General features: G+C 39.0%; 1 protein-coding gene across 2 annotated transcripts in view; it reads right to left on the bottom strand.

The window, feature by feature from the left end:
• Dop2R (dopamine D2-like receptor) overlaps positions 1-19,215 on the bottom strand; it is a 126,904-nt gene extending 107,689 nt beyond the window's left edge. For both annotated transcript variants that reach the window (XR_015290736.1, XM_003690217.4), the window contains exon 1: positions 18,529-19,215. Coding sequence is in view for 1 of the 2 variants with exons in the window: in XM_003690217.4 (XP_003690265.1) it covers positions 18,529-19,215 (687 nt within the window). In the remaining variant the exon portion in view is untranslated. The remainder of the gene's footprint in view (positions 1-18,528) is intronic.
• Between the last annotated feature and the right edge of the window lie 463 nt (positions 19,216-19,678).

The raw sequence follows: 19,678 nt of genomic DNA, 5'->3' as shown, positions 1-19,678 counted from the left end.
AAGGAAACTCTCAAACTTTCCCTTCTCCCTCAAGAATCAATGCAAGAGTGTCCCTTTTTTTCTTTTTTTTTTTTCTCTTTTTCTTATCATATCTCAACTCTCGTTGTCTCGCCGCAAAAATGTTTGGCCTCACGAGGAGAGAAATTTGACCGCGAAACCATCGCGTAGATGGTTATGAATTTTGTTGTTGATTTATGCTCGGTATCGAAGGATACCGTGTCACCCGTAATACGCGGACCTATCTTTCATATTTCATTCTTCCGCCAGCTTATTCTCGCCAGGATTACAAACGTTCGATATTGATTCCCGATCGTTCATTGAAATATGCTCGCCGTTGGACGGCGAGATTTTATCAAATTTTCGATAAAGTGGAATACTTGGTATTACGGATTTCTTTCAAATCTTTCTTTCTCTCTTTTTTTTTTTTTTGTTGCGAAATTTTGTCTCGTTGCCCTGTCAAACACGAAACTCGGAGCAAAAAAATGTCATCGCGGTTCTCTTATTCGAGCGTTTCCACTCGTCCCTGGTTTCTTTCTCCATCGAAGCTTTCTCTGATCTCGTTCTCGATTCGATCGACGAGTCATCGCTTTTCGACGAGCTAGATCGTGCGTCCGAGCGATTAAGAGGAGCAAGAATTAAAATATCATTAAAATCGATTCGAATAGAGAGAGAAAGAGAGGGAGAGAGAATATTAAATTTCATAACGCTCTTTCCAAGTTCTTGCTTTTCGAACAATTTGAATGATTTCCACGCGAAAACAAGCTAATCGAGAATTCATCGTCTTCTCTCGAAAATCTACATCGCCAAGATATATACAGAATTTCTCTAACTTTGACAATATGCATTTCTAATCGACGTTTCTCTCCTGCCTTCAATTTAGAACATCCTCTCCTCGATGTTGCAAACTCTACTATACTATAATTGTTTAACTTCGAATAATATAACTTGATAGAAAAAAAAGTCTCTATCGTATATATATACTATTGGAAGATATTAGACACGTTGATGACCAATCGAACAGCAAATTTTTGTTGGCAAAAAAAAAAAAAAAAAAGAAAAGAAAGAAAGAAAAAAAAATCCAAGCGAACGAGGGATTCGCGTTACCCTATCAAATTCCTATACGCTGTATCGTTCGTTGTAACGGACGATATCCGTTCGATATCCTATACGATCAATTATATTATTAAATCTTGAATGTCTTGTGAAATTGTCCGATCCCGATTTTGATAAAAAATGCAATATCACGATAAATCGCTAGGAGGAGGTGAAACGTTAACAACAAAGCTCAACAACCGATATCGAGTTTCGTTCATTTTCTATTTTCCAGCGATGGTGGTTTATCGGGGCGGGTGCAGAGAGGTATTAGTTACCGCAGCCTCGGCCTATCAAACGAAATTTAGCCGCGCTTTCGAAGCTGGTGGTGATTAAATCGCGCGAATTCCGCAAGTTTTATGGAAGATCGTTAGGGAATCGAATGGTCAGAAAACAATCCGAGAAGTAGGGCGGAAGTAGGGCGCCCCGTTTTTCCGGCAACATCGACTCGAATGACTTCGGCCAGGACGAGTAGCGAGCAGAGAGAGTGGAAGTCGTATTTCGCCCATTCTTCTTCCCGTCACCGGTACGCACGGATTAAGCTTTCGATACTTCCTTCCTTGATACTTCCTTGACCGCGTCCATTCCTTTTTTTTTCCCCCTTCTGAAAATTGAGTTGTCGGTCTGTGAAAGCACGGAATTTTTCGAAAAGTGGAACGTTTCGTGGAGGGAAAATTCTGTTGCGACGATAGCGAGCAGAGAGAGTGGAAGTCGTATTTCGCCCATTCTTCTTCCCGTCACCGGTACGCACGGATTAAGCTTTCGATACTTCCTTCCTTGATACTTCCTTGACCGCGTCCATTCCTTTCTTTTTTTTTTCCCCTTCTGAAAATTGAGTTGTCGGTCTGTGAAAGCACGGAATTTTTCGAAAAGTGGAACGTTTCGTGGAGGGAAAATTCTGTTGCGACGATAGCGAGCAGAGAGAATGGAAGTCGTATTTCGCCCATTCTTCTTCCCGTCACCGGTACGCACGGATTAAGCTTTCGATACTTCCTTCCTTGATACTTCCTTGACCGCGTCCATTCCTTTTTTTTTCCCCCTTCTGAAAATTGAGTTGTCGGTCTGTGAAAGCACGGAATTTTTCGAAAAGTGGAACGTTTCGTGGAGGGAAAATTCTGTTGCGACGATAGGGGCGACTAATAAATTGTATTTTTTGTGGTCAGGAATACTTTGTCGCCCGGTGATACGAAACATTCGTACGCGTCAAGTAGGAGCTCTATCGTTACATTTAATTTAGATAGAAATTTTAAATTGTACTTTTTTTCTTTTTTTAAAGAATTTAAAATTCGAAAAGTGGAGAAAAGTTTCAGGATCCGTGGAGGGAAAATTCTGTAGTGACTACTTGTGGTCAGGAATACTTTGTCGCCAGATAATATAAAACACGGACAAGTAGAGACTACAAGAGAGAGCGCCCTTATCCTTGCTAGACTGTTATTTTTAATTTAGATAGAAATCTTAAATTGTATTCTTTTTTTTTTTTTTAAGAATTTAAAATTCGAAAAGTGGAACGTTTCGTGATCCGTGGAGGGAAAATCCGTGTGGCGACTACTTGTCAGGAATACTTTGTCGCCAGATAATATGAAACATTTGCACGCGTCACAAGTAAGGGCGCCCTTATCCTTGTTTTACTTTTAATTTAGATAGAAATCTTGAGTTGTATTTTTTTTTTTAAGAATTTAAAATTTGAAAAGTAGAACCTTTCGAAATCCGTACGGAATATGAAACATTTGTACAAGTAAGGGCTACAAAGAACGTTCTTATCCTTGTTATTACATTTAATTTAGATAGAAATTATAATTTGTATTTATTTTGTTAAGAATTAATAAATGAAAGGGAGCATGGAATTAAACGTTACACGGTTCCGTGTGTGAAGATCAACTGCACGGATCTGATCAATTTGCGTCCCTGTCGCGTAACCTTAGAGTCGGCTATCGTAATTAAAAGTTATCTTGCGAGTTATCTCGTTAGCAGCAACGAACGAAAGAGCATCGACAATAATATTTCAAGGGTCCACTTTGACCCACTTTCTGTATGCTCCAATGGTTACAGGACATCGTTATCGTTGCCTTTGACTTGGACAACGGCCAAAATGCGGCGCGAAACATTATACGCGATATTTCACCTCTGCTTAACGACGTCGGCCGGATTCACAAATTTTCGTACCCAAGAGAACCCTCCACGATCCTCATCTCGGATCCTAAAACGATCGAAAACTTTATTCCCCCAATAAACAACAACAAGATTACGGCTCTGAAAAATGATACATCTTTCCACTGCTTTATACTGCTCTTGTGCTGCAATACTATTCAGCATATACATCGACATTATGGAAAGTTTCATTAAACTTTATTTGCTTGAAATATATAATGAGTTTTATAATATTCCCAAAGTATAATTCTTTTATTCGTGGTTTCACGATCTCTTTCGACTCTACTTTTCTAAATATTGCTACGCGTTGTATTTGTCGTTACTATGGCTTGCTTGTACTACTTATTCGATCATCACGCTTTCTTTTACCACGCTTGATCATCGATCTTTCTACTTCTAATAGTTTAAAGATGAATAATTTATTTTTAAATACTTTTGAACTCGTCTAAGTGTTCTTATATTTAAATTTTTCGATACCGACAGATTTTTATTAAAGAAACTGATCTGATTTATCTTCCACGAAATGTAGATTCTCCAGCGGGAGAAGGGAAGCTGATCCAAAGCTGATTCGACAAAGTTTCGAGCAAACGAGATCGGATTTGTCATCCAGTGATAAAGGACTGGCCTCTAGCTAGAGAAGTAGTGGAAAGTAGAAATCGGTGGCCGCCATAAATTGAACTGCTGCGAGGCGTTGCAGCTTCGAGTGTGGCGGGTGTTTCGAGATTTCTTGTGCAAATATGCGCGAACGGATCGAGTAAACACGAAGAAGTGCGAAAAAGGGGTGGAAAAGAGGCGGAGCAGGAAGAAAATACGCGACGTAGAAACGACGCCGAAATACGCGCGACACAAGCTATTCCAAGCTGCTGGAAGAACCGAGAAGCCACCGTGTCAGATCCAAGTTCAGATCAAAGGGAACGAGTTAGGTGCGGCGTAACAGTGGCTCGAAGGGAAATGGAAAAGTTGGTGAGACGATTAGCACGTGACACGACCGTGAGAAGGGAAGATAAAGGGAAAACGAAGAAGAAGAAGAAGAAGAAGAATGAAAATCGAATAGAAAATCGTGATCTCGATATCTTTGCTTCTTTCTTTTTTTTTCTTTCTTTTTTTTTTTTGGACGAAACCGTTTTCCACGGGTTTACTTTGCTCTTTATTGAGTTGGATAACGGATATACCTTTTCAAGGAGGGAAAAAAGTGGAAAGAGGAAGAGGAAGTTGAAATTAATGATATTTTTGCCTGATTAACGGAAGCTGACAGAGAAAAGATTCGATAACCTGTATACGATTCTTAGAACGAAAATAGAACGCGCGTGAAATAAGAACCGAGTTGGAATGGAATTCCGAACAATTTTTAATTGGATCAAGGGTTTGTTCGTTCGTCATCTTCTTTTCTTTTTATTTCGGAGAAGGAAGATGGAAGAAATTTTCTTTGACAATTTTTTCCACCAGATTTTCCACAAATTTTCCTCTCGAAATCATGTAACCAAATCATTTAACCCGAATCATTTTTTCATTTATCTTCTTGCAATTTACGATTTAAGGAGATATTTAAAATAGAATAAATGGCTCGAATATTCTTTCATGATTTTTCCTCCGTGCAATTTCTTTCTCCTGAATTTATAGATCTTCAGAAGACGTATAACTTTTATTCAAATCGTTCTTTTTTTTTTCTTTCTTTTTTTTTTTTTTTTTTTTAGTATCTTTTATTGTCCCCCATTTACGAAATCCTTGAATAGAGATTTCTCGTTTCAGAAAAGAAAAGTAGGGCAAACTTTTTCTAGTTTGATCCAACGGACGATCGTGTATTTCATTAAAATCGGAAGAACAAAACAAAAATTCGTTATTTATTCCCTATATATCGGATAAATTATTTTCAAGGAAAGTTCGTACACAAACGAGAGTACGATTTTATATCGGCGATAAATCTCGCTTTTACTCGTGTCAAGTAAATTCTTGAAAAAGTTTGGGCCAACTGTTTATTTTCATAGCAGCGATCGATAAGAAAGCGATGATCCGTCGCGTAAAATTTTTTTTTCTTGCTTGATGAAACGCGAGAAATTTTGCCAAAGGAAAATATGAGGAAAACCGAACATAAAACACTTCTTCCAACTTGGATTATTCGCAGTTAAAACTCCGTGTACATAAAAAAATTTTTTTTTTTAAATTTCTAAAACTCTATCCCGAGAAGCTTTTTCACGCTTCACGACACGGAAGTAAAAGGCAAAGATCCCAGTTAGTCGATCCTTGTTTAACTTGATCCATACTCGCGTAATTGTGTTTGCAAAGCAATGCAACGTTTCACTTTTTTCGTACAGAATTTTCACGGAGAAATTCAAATAATATATTTCTCGATTGGATGCTCGATTTCAGTTAAATTGCTCGCCAAGGATCAAGAGAAGAGGGGGGAAAAAAGCGAAGTATCGAAATAACGAAAATATTTTCTTCTTTCCTTCGTGACGAATATAAATAAATAAAAGAAAGAAACAATTGTTTGGTTCTCAAAATCAAATTATCTTTTAAGTTTGTCAAAAATCGGAAATTCCGTAATTGAGATTCCCGTGAAAGCATTTCGTAATCGAAATCGAGCAATTGAAAGCAAGAATTGCACCGAGTCGAGCGTTTCTGTTTAATTTGCAGGGCATTCAGTTGGCCGACAATGGCTCGATTCATTTCGCGACGAATTCGTCGAACTCGTTACACGTATAAGTAGTATAAGGCCGCCGCGTTTGCCATCTAAATGGTTTAATTATATACGAATCACGTTTCACCCATAGTTTACTACTATTTCTCATAAACGAATCACGATACACGAAATTACAACGGCAGGTGTTCTGGTAATCATTGCCAAACAATCTCGAATTTGCCAAGAGACCTATAACGTCGGTAATAGATTCCTGGTACAGCAGCTTTGATTACTGCTACCACCCTATTACGTTCTCCGTTGTTCCTACTCCTCTCTTCCAATAATCAGTCTACGTTCGAATTCTCCCTCTTATTGCGTTCATAACAACATGCTGCGCATCGATCATTTTATATATCGATATATCGAATCCAAGTTAGCCGAACAATTGTCGGGATAAAGAGAATCCTTCTTCCTCGATATCTCGAAAAAAAAAATGAAATTGGCGCAACGTTTCGATAGAAATAACAAAAGGCAAAACGATTGCTTTTCAACCGCGAAAACGCTTCGAAAAAATAATATATTGTTTCCACGCGTTTTATTATCGATGTACCGTTATTGGATTCGATACTAATTCGATATTTCGACGTAGCAACGTTCACACGATATTTTCGCATAAACGAATTCCCAATTTGTATTTCCATGTCCAGAGAGAATTTGGAGTTATCGGCCAAGAAGCGACTACCGCCGGTGGATTGTCCTCTCGATATCAAGGAACGTTTGCCAGCAGTGGGATAGCACAAGCGCGAACAATAGAAATCGATTTTGGGGGAATCAGTGTTCACGAAAACTGGCCCATCCTCGTCTATCGTCCACACATCGATCCGAATAATTTACGATCAATCAAGGATTTCCGTGGCTACGTTTCAGCCAGAGAAAATTCCTTCTTTCTCCCTTTACTCCACTGGATTTTTTTATCGAGACATTTAGTTGGCCAAACATTACGACACGGATCCCCCTTTGCTTACGACGGCTCAATAACGTCGTGGAAATTGAGACGGTGAAATGGAATCGAGCTCCAACCGTGACTTTCTTCCTCTATAAACGGGGATCGAGGCGATCGTGTTTTAAATTATCGCCAACGATCTCGCTAATGAAGATATTATACAACGGGTGAGTCAGTTATTGAAGGATTGCGAGAGTTTCGAAAAGATTATTTTTCAAGCGATTGTTCGATATCAATCGAATGTGTCGAATTCTTTTGTCACTTAAATAATCGTCCTCGAATCTAACAAGTATTTCCTTCGACTCTGAATATTCCTTCGATCGAGACTCTCTCGTTTCAATCTCGCCACTTTTTCCCCCACTTTAAAAGCCGACACCGATCAGAAAATCGTAAAAGAGGGAAATGGATATTTTACGGCGCGGTGCTGAAAATTGAAATCTTAGCTTTCTCGAAACGAAGAGTTTTCATCTCGGAATAAAAATTAAGAAAGAGGAAAATTAACAATCGTGATATCTGGCTGTATGTGTTGAAAGTAAGATAGCTTTTTAAATAGAAATATTCTTCGTTTTTGCGTAGAGACACATCTTTCCCTGTTCATTAAAGGGAAGCAAATGCGATCCTAAATGCGACGAGGAAATTTTCTGGGAAATTACTCGCTCCTCGGCCGTCGTGTCAATTGAGGGCGGGGAGATCGTTGATGGGGAGATTGACGAATAGGCGTGCCGTAATTGTGCAGAGATACTTGGAGAAATACTTGGAGAAATACTCGAAAACGTTCGTCCCGATCCATCATTCTATCATTTTCCCTTTCTATTTCCTCTTTGCATATTACTTTACTATTCGATTAATCGAAACGTCATTTTCTTCTCGCGTTTAAACATTTTCTTCTGCAAGTAGCTTCTGCAAGTTTTACACGTAGAACGAGATATTTTGTTAAATATAGAAAAATAAAAAGCAACAATAAAAAGATACACAATCGTACAATTGATTATAATATGATGAAAAATAAAATACGATAAGATCAATCGTTCGAAGTCGTTAATCGCAATAAAAGAAAAAAACAATTTAACACTTGCATCGAATCGTGCAAACTTTCGACGTTTGAGAATTAACTGGAACACGATAATGCGGAAAAAGCAACGTACAGATATCGCGTTGAAAAGAAAATGGAAGAATGGCAAAGTTATTAACATTTTCACCGGCAGGGAAAGTCACGAGGCTAGGATATTCCTAGCCATATTTAATTTCACGGTTCATCATTACGACAGGTGAAATCTCTAGAAATGTCAACTCTGTTGCAAACTCGTGACAAATACGTTCTCTCTTTCTCTCCGTCTCGCTCACGAGACAAATCCAATTCTCCTCGGAGAATATTTTTACCATATTTTTTTTTCTTTTCCATACGGGAACGTTTTGTCGCCACGCGTGCAATTCCTATTTTTCCAGGTTTTACACCTCGACTCTTTTGTTCCTCCCCCCCCCGTGACCATTAATTACCCTGTGCGATCTTTTGAAAAATGTACAGTTCATATGCTGCGCATTCGATATATCGTTCCTGCACCGACGCTTTTGAAAGACGTTCCTAGGGATCGCGCTTATTCGTAGATAATCGATACTTGCTCGATGCGTGCATCTAGCGTGAAATAACTATCTCACGGTTAATTGGAGAGACACGGGCAAAAACAACTTCCCCGATCGATTTTAAATATATATATATATATATTTAATAATTTTAATCGAGCGAGCAGGTGTCTCGGTGAATCTTCATCCTCTTCGTCCCTTTGTCGCGAAAAACGAGTCGTCGATTCGATTAGAATGTTTTCGATTCGAGATGTATTTTTTCAATTGTTCGATGATGGATTATAGGAAATTATAGGATAAATTTTAGGATAAATAGGGAAATTGTTGTTAACATTTTAAAGGAGTAGCGATCTGACTTGTTTTGCGTTTCGAATTCAGAAAGTGGTTAATTGTAATAAAGAATAATCTTGTGATCATTGTGACGATATTCACATCGAATCCGCATTGAGAAGTTCTAAAAATGTATTATATTTCTTTTGGGAATCTTGACGCATCTTCGTGCGTCCTTCTCGATCATTTCCAGGCCCGAATAAATCCATCTCGAAGAATAAACAACTATATATATATTTTGCTGGCCTTCACGAATAAGTCCCTGAAAACTTTAAACGAACTGTAAATCTTCGTATCCATGATTGGCCAAGGTGAATTTGATTCGTTTCGTTGAAAAAGTTTCGAGAATAATAAATCGTCCCGTTTCGTTTCAAGCTGCACGTATTCCTACAAAACAAGATCGTGGACGAGTTTAGGCCACGCTATGATATAATATCGAGAGTCTCGAGTTGTGAAAGTCGTAACATCGGATATTGATAGGCCATTAGTCGCGCCATCTTCGAAATCTTTCGTGCGTTTACTTTATTTTACGGATTTCTTTCGATATTTCTTCGATCCCCTCCAAGAATTTTTGACATCTTTTGATGATATTATTCAACGTAGCTTACCTATTAATTCACCGACTTACACAACATCGATAATTTACAAAAGTTTCATCGAGCCCGTTCCAGAAGTTTCTGGGTCACGTTATAACGAATATGATCTTCGTGCCGCAATCAGATAGCGGAGGGATCTCTCCGCTGAGGAGAATGGGACGTCGTCTATTTAACATCTGCTGGAATGGATCCGTCCATTGATCGAGGAAGTTGTGGAAACATTGAAGGAATGGATTGGCGAGAAAATTTTCGCTTGTTAAAGTTTCTTTTTTTTTTTTTTCGAACATTTTTGACGAATTGTTAATTAGAGAAGGGACATTTTATCGTATCGAGAGAAATTTACACGCGTTAATATATTTTTTTTTCAAGTTCATTCTCGAATTGGAATCATATTATCTCCCTGGATTATACCATTCTGCAAAACGTTTCATTACCCCTTTCGACAGTGTTGGTGGAAAGAACGATCGGAGATTCTGATCAATCAGATGAAAAATGAACACTCCGATTATCCTTAGATCGATCTGTTAACCTTAGCGTATTGCATCCACCTTTCAACGATATCCACGAGTGGGAAACTGAATTTCGACATCGCTGTTGCGATTCAAATATGGATCGCCAAATATCCTTTCGTTGCGTCTTGTCTCTCGTTTTCGCTCACGATCGCTCGTTCTTTGCGAAATTTAACTCGCTCGTTTTATTTTATACCGAACAGTGTTACGACAAGTGTAAAAGGGTGTACATATTTTACAAACGGAGAGGGAGTATGAGAGTATACTCTCGGACGACAAACTCATTTGAATCTGAAGAGAATCTGAAAAGAATGTAAATGCGGCGCAGAGTCACTCGAATATTTACGCGCATAAGTCCTGCTTGATGATAGCAAACTATTAGCATGATAAATTTATGCCGCGTTTATACACTTCGCCATGTATTTTATCATCTGTCCGAAGCACAAAGTACAAAAGGATCTGTGAGAAAATTTTCATACATCTTCTAACGTAGATAATTTTGTTTTTCCGTGGAGAAGAATAAAAAAAATTTGTGCTTATTGAATTATTGATTGAGAAAAAAATTACACGTATTTTTATAATAGAATCCTATATAAGTGAGTAATTTCAATTTGACACATTTTTATAGTGATTCGAATCATCGATAAATATTCCATACGTATTTTTTTTTTTTTTTTAACAAAATTATCGAAAAGCAAATTTCTGAACTTTGCTCTGCTTCTTAAAATTGGAATTGTTTGTTAAAGAAAAAATAAAGAACATATTTTCAAAACCGAGATTTTATGATGATAACACAGAACGCAGAAAGATAGAAACGAAGCAATTTCTCCAGTACAGTAATCGTACACGAATTTGCGAAGCGATCGAATAACACACATTTATATCTTGTGCAAACATCGACGATTCTCAATACTATCTTCTAATGAGATTTAAATAGTATCAGTCACCTTATAGTCAAACATCTGGACAAAAATTGTAAACGAATTTCCAAAGAAAAAAAAGAAGAAGAAAGGAAGAGAAAATACACGCTACATTAAGCACCGCACAATGCGACCAACCGTATCTTGTGTCCAAATCTCGCACGAGCGGCGGTGAAAACCATTATATACGAAGATATGGAATAAAGTTGGAAATTACGAACGAGTGCGTGGAAAATTATGGCGGTCGCATGGAATATCACGAACGAGGCTCGCGAGAGACGCGGGGACGCGTAAGATGTCGACGTATCTCGCGAAAGAAACTTGAAATTGCGTGCTGCGGAATGGAAAATTTTGTGATACGTTTGTGTGTATATACCTGGTAACTTAGTAGATTCAATTTTAAAATCCTGAGACTGAGAACTGTATTATTGGAGATATTTCGAAAAGTAGGAAAGAAAATATGTGTACGTGTGTGTTATACGAAGTGTATTATAGCAGAAAGTATATTTCGAAAGGTAAAGTTGAACGGAGGAAAATATGTTTTAAAGTGTTGCGCGTGTTTTATACGCGTCGTTACACCAACTGTATTGTTGCAGATAATTTTGGAAAGTACACGTACGACAGGAAGAAAATATTTTTGAGATCTCTTAGTAGGACTTTATGAAATGTAAACAGGATGTTGTAAGTGGTTAATGTCAACTGAAGGTCGCGTATTTTTCTAACGATATCGTAAATTTCAACTTTTATTTCAGTTTATTTGACGCAGTTTTGACCGTGATTGAGTACAATAGAGAGAGAGAGAGAGAGAGAGGGGGGGGAGAGAAATGAGAAAAAGGACGTGGAACTCAAAATTCGCGACGTACACGTAGTTTCGCAAAAAGACGAAATAAAATAAAATAAATAACAGGTCAAACGGCAAAAATCTACGTGTACACGCGCGGAAGCACTTGCGCATCCTTCACTTTTATAAATATATCGTATTTATACACCATAACCGTACATAAATACAGATGTCGCATAAATATAAATGTTTACGCGTCGATAAAAAGTTTTAAAACTATTTTTAAAAATGAATCCTTAACCTTTCCACCGCGTGGATTTCCACGTTCGTTAATGAAGCGAGCGCAAACCACGTTTCTCTTCGCATACTCCAACGCTGGCACGAAACGAATAAACGTTCGATACGTCGTAAAAAATTTCGAAAATATATTTGTCCTTTTCCAGAAAAAACTATCCAACTTTCCAACGCGTGTTGTATTTTAATTTTAGAAAAATTTGGCCATTCGAAATAAATAATTTCACCATTGGCTTCATGCGAATTTTATCAAAGCTTGCGCGCGGCACGTAGGCAAGCGTTTTTTTCCTGGGCGCAACAATTTTTAAACTCTAAACGAAACTGGACCATCGGTTCCAACAATTTTGTTCTATTTCACGTACTCGATCCGGACTGAATGAAGCGCATTGACGTCCCGACGAGAGCACACGTGGAATTTTTGTGCCGCTCGACTTGTGTTGCGCACACGATCGATCTCTCGAAATCAGAGGGAAGCGTATCTGGGACAATGGCATCCGTACATTGAGCCTTTTTTCTTTTTTCTTTTTTTTTTTTTTTTCGTCGTTTCGACTAACTGTCAACTTGGCTCGAAAGACGATTAACCGAACGATTCGAACGGGATGCCGTTTCTCGATCGAATCATTCGTTCTTCCCGTTTTGTTCGAAATATTATTATTTCAACGAGTAATCCGTTTCATAATTCGTGCAAAATAGATTATCTCTATATAAAATATATTTTTATTTCGACATAATTTAAAACGCGATGCAACAAAACCCTTCTAAATCCTTCTGTCCATGTGTATTTAAATAATATGTCTTACGAATAAAATTGAAAATTTTAAAAAACTCACGACAAAATCGATACGGTATTTTATTCTAGATACAATAATATTTAATATTTTTTATGAAAACGCGTGAAAATTTCCATCCACTCGAAGCTATAATTAAATCAATCGGCTCGAAAATGGTTCGTTCAAAAATTCAGATCGGCGGAAAGAAGGAAGAAGAAGAAGAAGAAGGAGAAGCACAGAATTATTCGAGCGAGTGGTAAGGAAAAGATAACTCCTGTTTAGAGACGAGGCCAACCGATTCCCAGTGTTCTATTCCCAGAAGAAAAGTGGCCGAGGGGGCCTACTACCCCTTCGCCACGGCCATTAATATTCATATTAGCGGGACAAACGAATGGTTGTATGTGTGCGCGAATCAAAACTGGGTTGAATCGACCAAGTAATAAGCATGCATGCGATGAACGCGATCCCTGTTATTAACATAGACCTTGTCCCAGCTGGCGATCCACCGTGTTATTCCACTCGGTGAAACGGGTGAGTGGCGAGGTTAGCCCAGGAATCGGAAGGATTATGGAGGCGGGCGAAGGAAAACGAGTCGAAATTGGCCACGGTCACGCCACCACCCACACCACACCCTCTGTCCTTCTCCCTTTTTAAAGTGAAATCCTTGTTTTCTTTCGAATTTTCTGCCCGCGTGTCGTTCGCACGACGCCGCAAATCACTGTGGATAACTCGTCCAGTTTGAGGGAAGAGGAGGGGGAGCGTCGAAGCAAGAAAAGACGAAGGAGGAATGATCGAGGGGAAGGAAATTATAGGGAGATTGAGATTGCGAAAGTGGCTTAACCATGGATCGATTTTCCGATGCGTCTCTTATCGAAGCATAACCTCTTCTTCTTCTTCTTCTCCTTCTTCTTCTTCTTCTTCTTGGAAATGGAGGAGAATCGCGAGGACGATCTCTTTTTCGTTTTATGAATCGGTTAGAAATATCGATGATGAATAGTGGGCTGTAAGAATATATTTTAAATTGATATATATTACTTGGTAATACATCGTACAATTGAGATACAAATGAAAAATTTCCACCCGTATTTGAAGCTCTAATTAAGCTCTGATCGTTTCAAATGACGGGAATGTTTAAAAATTCAGACATCGCATCGGCGAAAATAAGAGGAGGAGGAGGAGGAGGAGGGGAAAATTTCAGCAAAAACGGGTGGTAAGGAAGAGATAACTCTTGTATTTCGTTAATTAAAAAGTTGTTTTCTTAAAAATGACCAATCTCGTGCGGGGACATTATAAATTAAATTAATTAATTGATATTTTCAATTAGAAACGTGTTTCGAACGGGCATACCTCAATTTATAGAAAATAATAAACAGTTATAAATATGTCAAAGAAAAAAATAGACGACCTACATAAATTCAAGAAAAGATTTACGGGGAAAGTCTCTAGCCTTCGAGATGTTGGAGATACGAGAAGGAGAAAGCTACACAGCTGGTTCTGCCGTGTTTAGAAAAATGCAATAATAACAGGATTGCCTTTGCTCGAGCGGAAATCTCGCGTGGTAAACCGACGTGACTGCAAATAATGACGAGGTTTTTCGTTGCAAGATGGAGCATAGGTGAAATAATTTTTTTCTATTATTTACCAGAAGAAAAAAGAAAAACAAATTTCTTTAAATTTCAATATATAGAAATCTAATCGTGTAAACGTAGAATGCTGTTGCAGTTTCGATTGAAAATTTTATTCCATTCGATTCCAGTTTGATATATCGATAATTCGTCTAATTGTTTCTACGATATAATTAATCCACGTTACATCGTGGATATAAAAGTACGAGAAATCGTGTATCTGAAATGAAAGAAACATGGTAATTTGAAAATTTTTCGTTGAAAGGCGAAACTTTAGTTTAGTAGAAACAGCTGAGCCTGGCTGTGCAAGTTGCCTAGGTACAGGCGTTTCTAGACGTATGAAATGAAATAGCTCGTATGAAAAAATAAGCTCCAACCGACGGTTTTGCATATATGAACTTTTTGCGCTTGTTTTAACGCTTTTAAAATTGATATTCCAAAGACGTTCCATGCATATTTTAATACTTTCAACTGCAACGATCCCCATCCACCAATTTTCACGTTATCTTATTTTTCGAACGCGATTAAAATTCTTCCAATAGTCGTTTTCGTTAAAAGGAAACGTTCGATGGTAACGAAGAAGATTATACGGCGTAATAAAAATGGAAACTTTAATAACGGCGCAGCAAATTGGATGAAAAATAGCACTGGTACAAATTACAACTTTCAGAGCCGCGATTGCACGATGACAGTGTATATAGGATGACCGTGATAAAGGGAAATAGAAAGAGGAAAAAAAAAAAAAAATCATCCAGTACTTTTTATCCCACACTCCCTTCTCCCCGATCTTTGTCGGCTAATTAATTTACTCCCTTTGGTCGGAAGCGAATCGTGGAATGGAAAATTTAAAAAGATATTAAAATTTTCTTCGTAACATAAGTGCCGTTAAAGAAACAAGCGACCGATAGATCGTGTAATTTTTAACGGTGAAGATTTCAAAAATTTTCTCCAGTTCTCGTAATCCAGATAAAGGAAAGAGCGTTTAAAGCGAATTACCAATCAACGTTTTAAATCGAACGAAGATATTATACATTCCTTCTGGACTTCATAACTTCATAACTTCTTCCAAGATCCTCTTAAATTAACAAAATCGACTGGATATTATTAATGGTCCAGTGAGAATCATTATTGTACGATTAAAATTGTATAATTTTATAATTGTACAATTTTTCGAAACTTCGCTTAAATTATACTTTTCAATATTAAAAATATTCATTTGTCGGTATTAAATCGTCACGTCTGATCACGGACGGGTTCGAACTACTGATATATCGATCAAGCAAGACAAGAAAAGTAGTACAAGTCGATATCGATCAGACCGTTGATCGCAGACCGTCTCCTTCAATTCTTCGAATTAGCTCAGAAAACTCGTTTTTATTACCGTCGCGCGCCATTCGTCGCTCAACCGTTTAAAATTGACTTGGCAGAAATCTAAAGATCGAAATTTTACGAAATTCCCAATTTACTGAAATGATAATAGTTGAAAAGATGGTACATTAGATGGAGTCGTCGTAGATGTCGCGTTACGTACGCAAAGGATGGAAATCCCAGAACGCGATTTCGCTTCAGAGGGAAGCGGTAAAGTGAAGAGTAAAGTGCTTCGATCGTGGCACGAAACTCGCGTCGCGACATTATCGTTGGGACGCATTATAGGCGCGCGCACACACGCGTCGCTAAACAGTTTAATGCGAAACTCGCGAACGATCGTTTAAGCGGTCGGCGAGGGATTTTAGCACGCTGCACCGCGTTAATATCTCGATTTTATCCACTCGATACAGAGAGGATGGAACGTATCGGTCCATTGCTCGTTTGGAAAGAATTACGGAAGAGAGATGAACGAAGTTGTGAGAATGTTGTGAGAATGATCTGTGTTCGACGCGATCGAAAGATGGTATATAAAGGAAGGAGGAGGAAAATAAATAAATAAATTTGCAAAGAAGCGTATTTTATGCCGAGATCAGATAGCAATAAGGTTTAATAATGACCTTCACGTGACTTTGAATAAGCGAGAGAGAGAGAGAGAGAGAAATAATTTTCGTTCGCGCGACAATAAGAGATTATAAATTTTTTGCACGCAGTTGGTTAAAACGAACTGAACATTATCGGATTATTGGAAATTTCCTAGAAATTAATTTGCGGTAATAAAACCGTACGTTTTCCCGGTCGCGACTTACATCTTATAGCGGGAATAATATCGTTCGTAATTAATTTTTGATATTTTAATTTTCTCCTCTTCATTCCCTAACTTTCCATTAGATCTCTTCCGATAAATTGTGTCATCGAATTCGCCAGTTTCTCATGCATATTCCAAGAGTTACATCTTTAACGGTCACTTGGCTACACGTCGCGTGGAATAAATTATTTCTTCTTCCTCTGTAAATTTCCCACCGTCATCAGTCTACTAACAAAATGTTAATTAGCATAAATGAAGGGAAATGTCATGTGTACAATTACTATTTCGATCTGCGTGTACAAATGTTGTGTCGTGTTGTGTCGCCGTGCAATTGTCTCGTCGCAAGAAGAAAAAGACTTTCTATATATGCATTGTGTTGCACGTTTCTGTGTGCTGTGATCGTAGTTTACGTCGATTTCGATTACGATCGATTCGATAACGAAAGAAAGGGAACGAGTTGCATCGAGTTGGATTCGAAAGTGATTCTAATTATGAGATAAATAGTTAAAAAATTGGTAAAATTTTCATTTCAATTATCGTTTCGAGGTTGGATAGAATAAAAGTTTGCTTAAAGGTAAGAGAGATGAATGGAACGCTAACAATTTTGATGAATCAAATTACGATTTTTGCGACATTTTTCCATCAATTGGAAAATTCTTCTCATACTCTTACCGAGTTAACCTCATCTCGATCTTCTACGGAACTATTACTTTCCATCATGGGGAAAGTTTGTGCAAACATGTCCAACTTCTCGCACACATTTCTCCCCGTAAAATTACATCCACCGTTTGTGCATACTTTCCTTTAATCTTCAATAAAATAATGTAAATTGATAAAAGGGTTTTAACAAAGTTGCATAAATTTACATTTCAAATCCTTATTCTTTTTTACCTCGCATCATCAATCGTCATTACCGTTATTCTTGCCATTTTCACGGAAATTTATTCAGAATTACAGAAATGAGAAAAGAAAAAGAGAATACCAAAAAACCACTCTTTCTACTAAACTTTGACAATTATCCAACAAACAACATAAATTTCAAGCACGTTTTACGAAAAATGTGAAAATGAGGTTATGATACCTCTTGCGCGAGAAAATTCTACATCTCCTAAATTAATAAGAAGAAATGGGATCGTAAAATGCATATAAATCGGTCCGTAATGAAACATAAGATAATACGTCAAGAATTTATCTCTCCCCGTGTAATATTGAAATTTATTTCGTCGCGTAAATAAAAAAGACAGTTAAATAAATACTGCAGAAGCATAAAAGAATGGTTCCACAACAAGCAGCTTGACATCCTGCGCTATGACTCGGTGGAAGCGATTCGAACGGAACTAGGTCATCCACTATCACGGGATTCACCGCTCAAAGAATTACTCTAAATTGCATTAATTAAGTAATCCTATTTTCATTCGATTCACATACGCGTCCGAATTTGCGGAAACCCTGAATGAAATCATCGTTTATTGGATATAACTACAAAGACTACTGCGCGAGCCAATCGTCGTCTCATCGATGAACGAATCGGAACGAATCGAATTCCTGTAGACCGATCGAGTTATAAATTTCACAAAGGAATCGACCCGTCTGCTAATACCGTTGTTCCTTGATTGACAACCAGAGTCCTCTAGCACGATTTTATCGAACTAATTTTAATAGTAAAAATTCTAGGGATCACTGAAGGGATCAATTACCAATCAAAATATGGCGAAAATAAATATAATTCCCGTTAATTGAAATAAACGTTAAAATCGATCCCTTCACCACCATTTCCAAATATTATTATTTGATTAATTGGAGAAATAAAAAGATCGTTCCAATGTTAATAAGATATCGTGCAAGTGGCTATAATACAGTGCTCGGCTGTGTATCATTTCTAATTTTACCACGTCGAAATAACAGGTCGCGCGTTTCCACGTACGTTTCATCGGGCGAAGGTTAAGGTTTAAAACGCGACACGTTCGCACGCCATCATCGAACGAAACATCGATCGTCCTGATATAACGAATCCTTTCGCCGCCCACCCGATTTATCATGTACCACCTCGAACGGCCGAGAGAGAGAAAAGAAAACAGAGACTCACCAACACGTAGACGGCGAACGGCATCACGAGGACGGCGACGAGCAAATCGGCGACGGCCAGGCTGACGATGAAGTAGTTGGTTACCGTTTGCAAGGCCCTCTCTCGAACCACGGCAAGTATAACCAACACGTTGCCGAACAGGGTCAAACAGGGGACGATGACGAGGATCAGGGCCCACCAACTGTTGGCGTCCGTCTTTTCGTCAACGTCCGCCGCCGGCCCGCACTCCCCCGCACTCACAACACCGGACGACGAGGTGCAGTTCACGGTTCCGTTCAGATTCAAGTTTGCCCCGCCGTCGTAATAGGCCGTCAGATTAACGAAAGCGCTGTAATTCAATCGATTGATGTAATCGTTCAGATCGTCGAACACGAACAGGTCCGATATCCCCGTGTAATTCTCGGATCCGGGGGAGGGCGTGGGCGAGACGGACGAGAAGAAGGGCGAGGACGCACCGGGGTAGGAGGGTGTTGTCGAGTCGTTGAACCAGCCTGACTCGATACCGCTGCTCGTCTCGCTTCTCGAGAGCAGGTCGTTCAACGAGGAGGTCTCCTCCCCCTCGGTGTTGCCCTTGGTCGCGTTCCCCGCGGAGAGGTGGTCGGTCGGTGGTCGCTGCCGACGATCCAACGACAGGTTCCTCACGATGGAGCCGAGCAGAGACGGCTGGTCGCCCGTATTCGTCCCCATTTCGCCCGGACTCACGATCTCCTCCTCCTGTCACGAGATCTTGATCACGAGATCTTGGAACGAGGGGACGGCTCCTCGATCTTGTCGAGCATGGCTGGCCACCAGCCGGCGAGACTCGGGCTCACTTTCGCCCCTTAACGGTTTCTGGATTCTTACGGTGTGTGCTGTGGTGTGCGCCGCTCCACGAGAGATAACATTTCCTCGTGCACGCGAGGAGAAACGAGGTGTCGCGTTCTGACTGGCCTCTCACCAATCACCACGACCACCCCGATACACTTGGTGGCGTATCATTGAAATCCCTCGTCGAGCGTCTCTGGAACAAGGGAGAAAAATAAATTTTGCGCTTCGTTCTTTTTTTTCTCTCTTTAAGATCGTATCTATCTTCGTAAATCGTAAAGTAAATAGGGGGGGAGTGGATAGAGTCGCTGCGGATAACTCGATTCGTTTCGCAGCTCGAGTTTCT

Source organism: Apis florea, unplaced genomic scaffold (assembly GCF_048593485.1).
Source record: "Apis florea isolate Af1SG1 unplaced genomic scaffold, ASM4859348v1 contig_1615_pilon, whole genome shotgun sequence".
Taxonomy (NCBI): Eukaryota; Metazoa; Arthropoda; class Insecta; order Hymenoptera; family Apidae; genus Apis; species Apis florea.
Note: the sequence above shows the minus strand (reverse complement) of the source record. Positions and strands in the feature narration are given on the sequence as shown.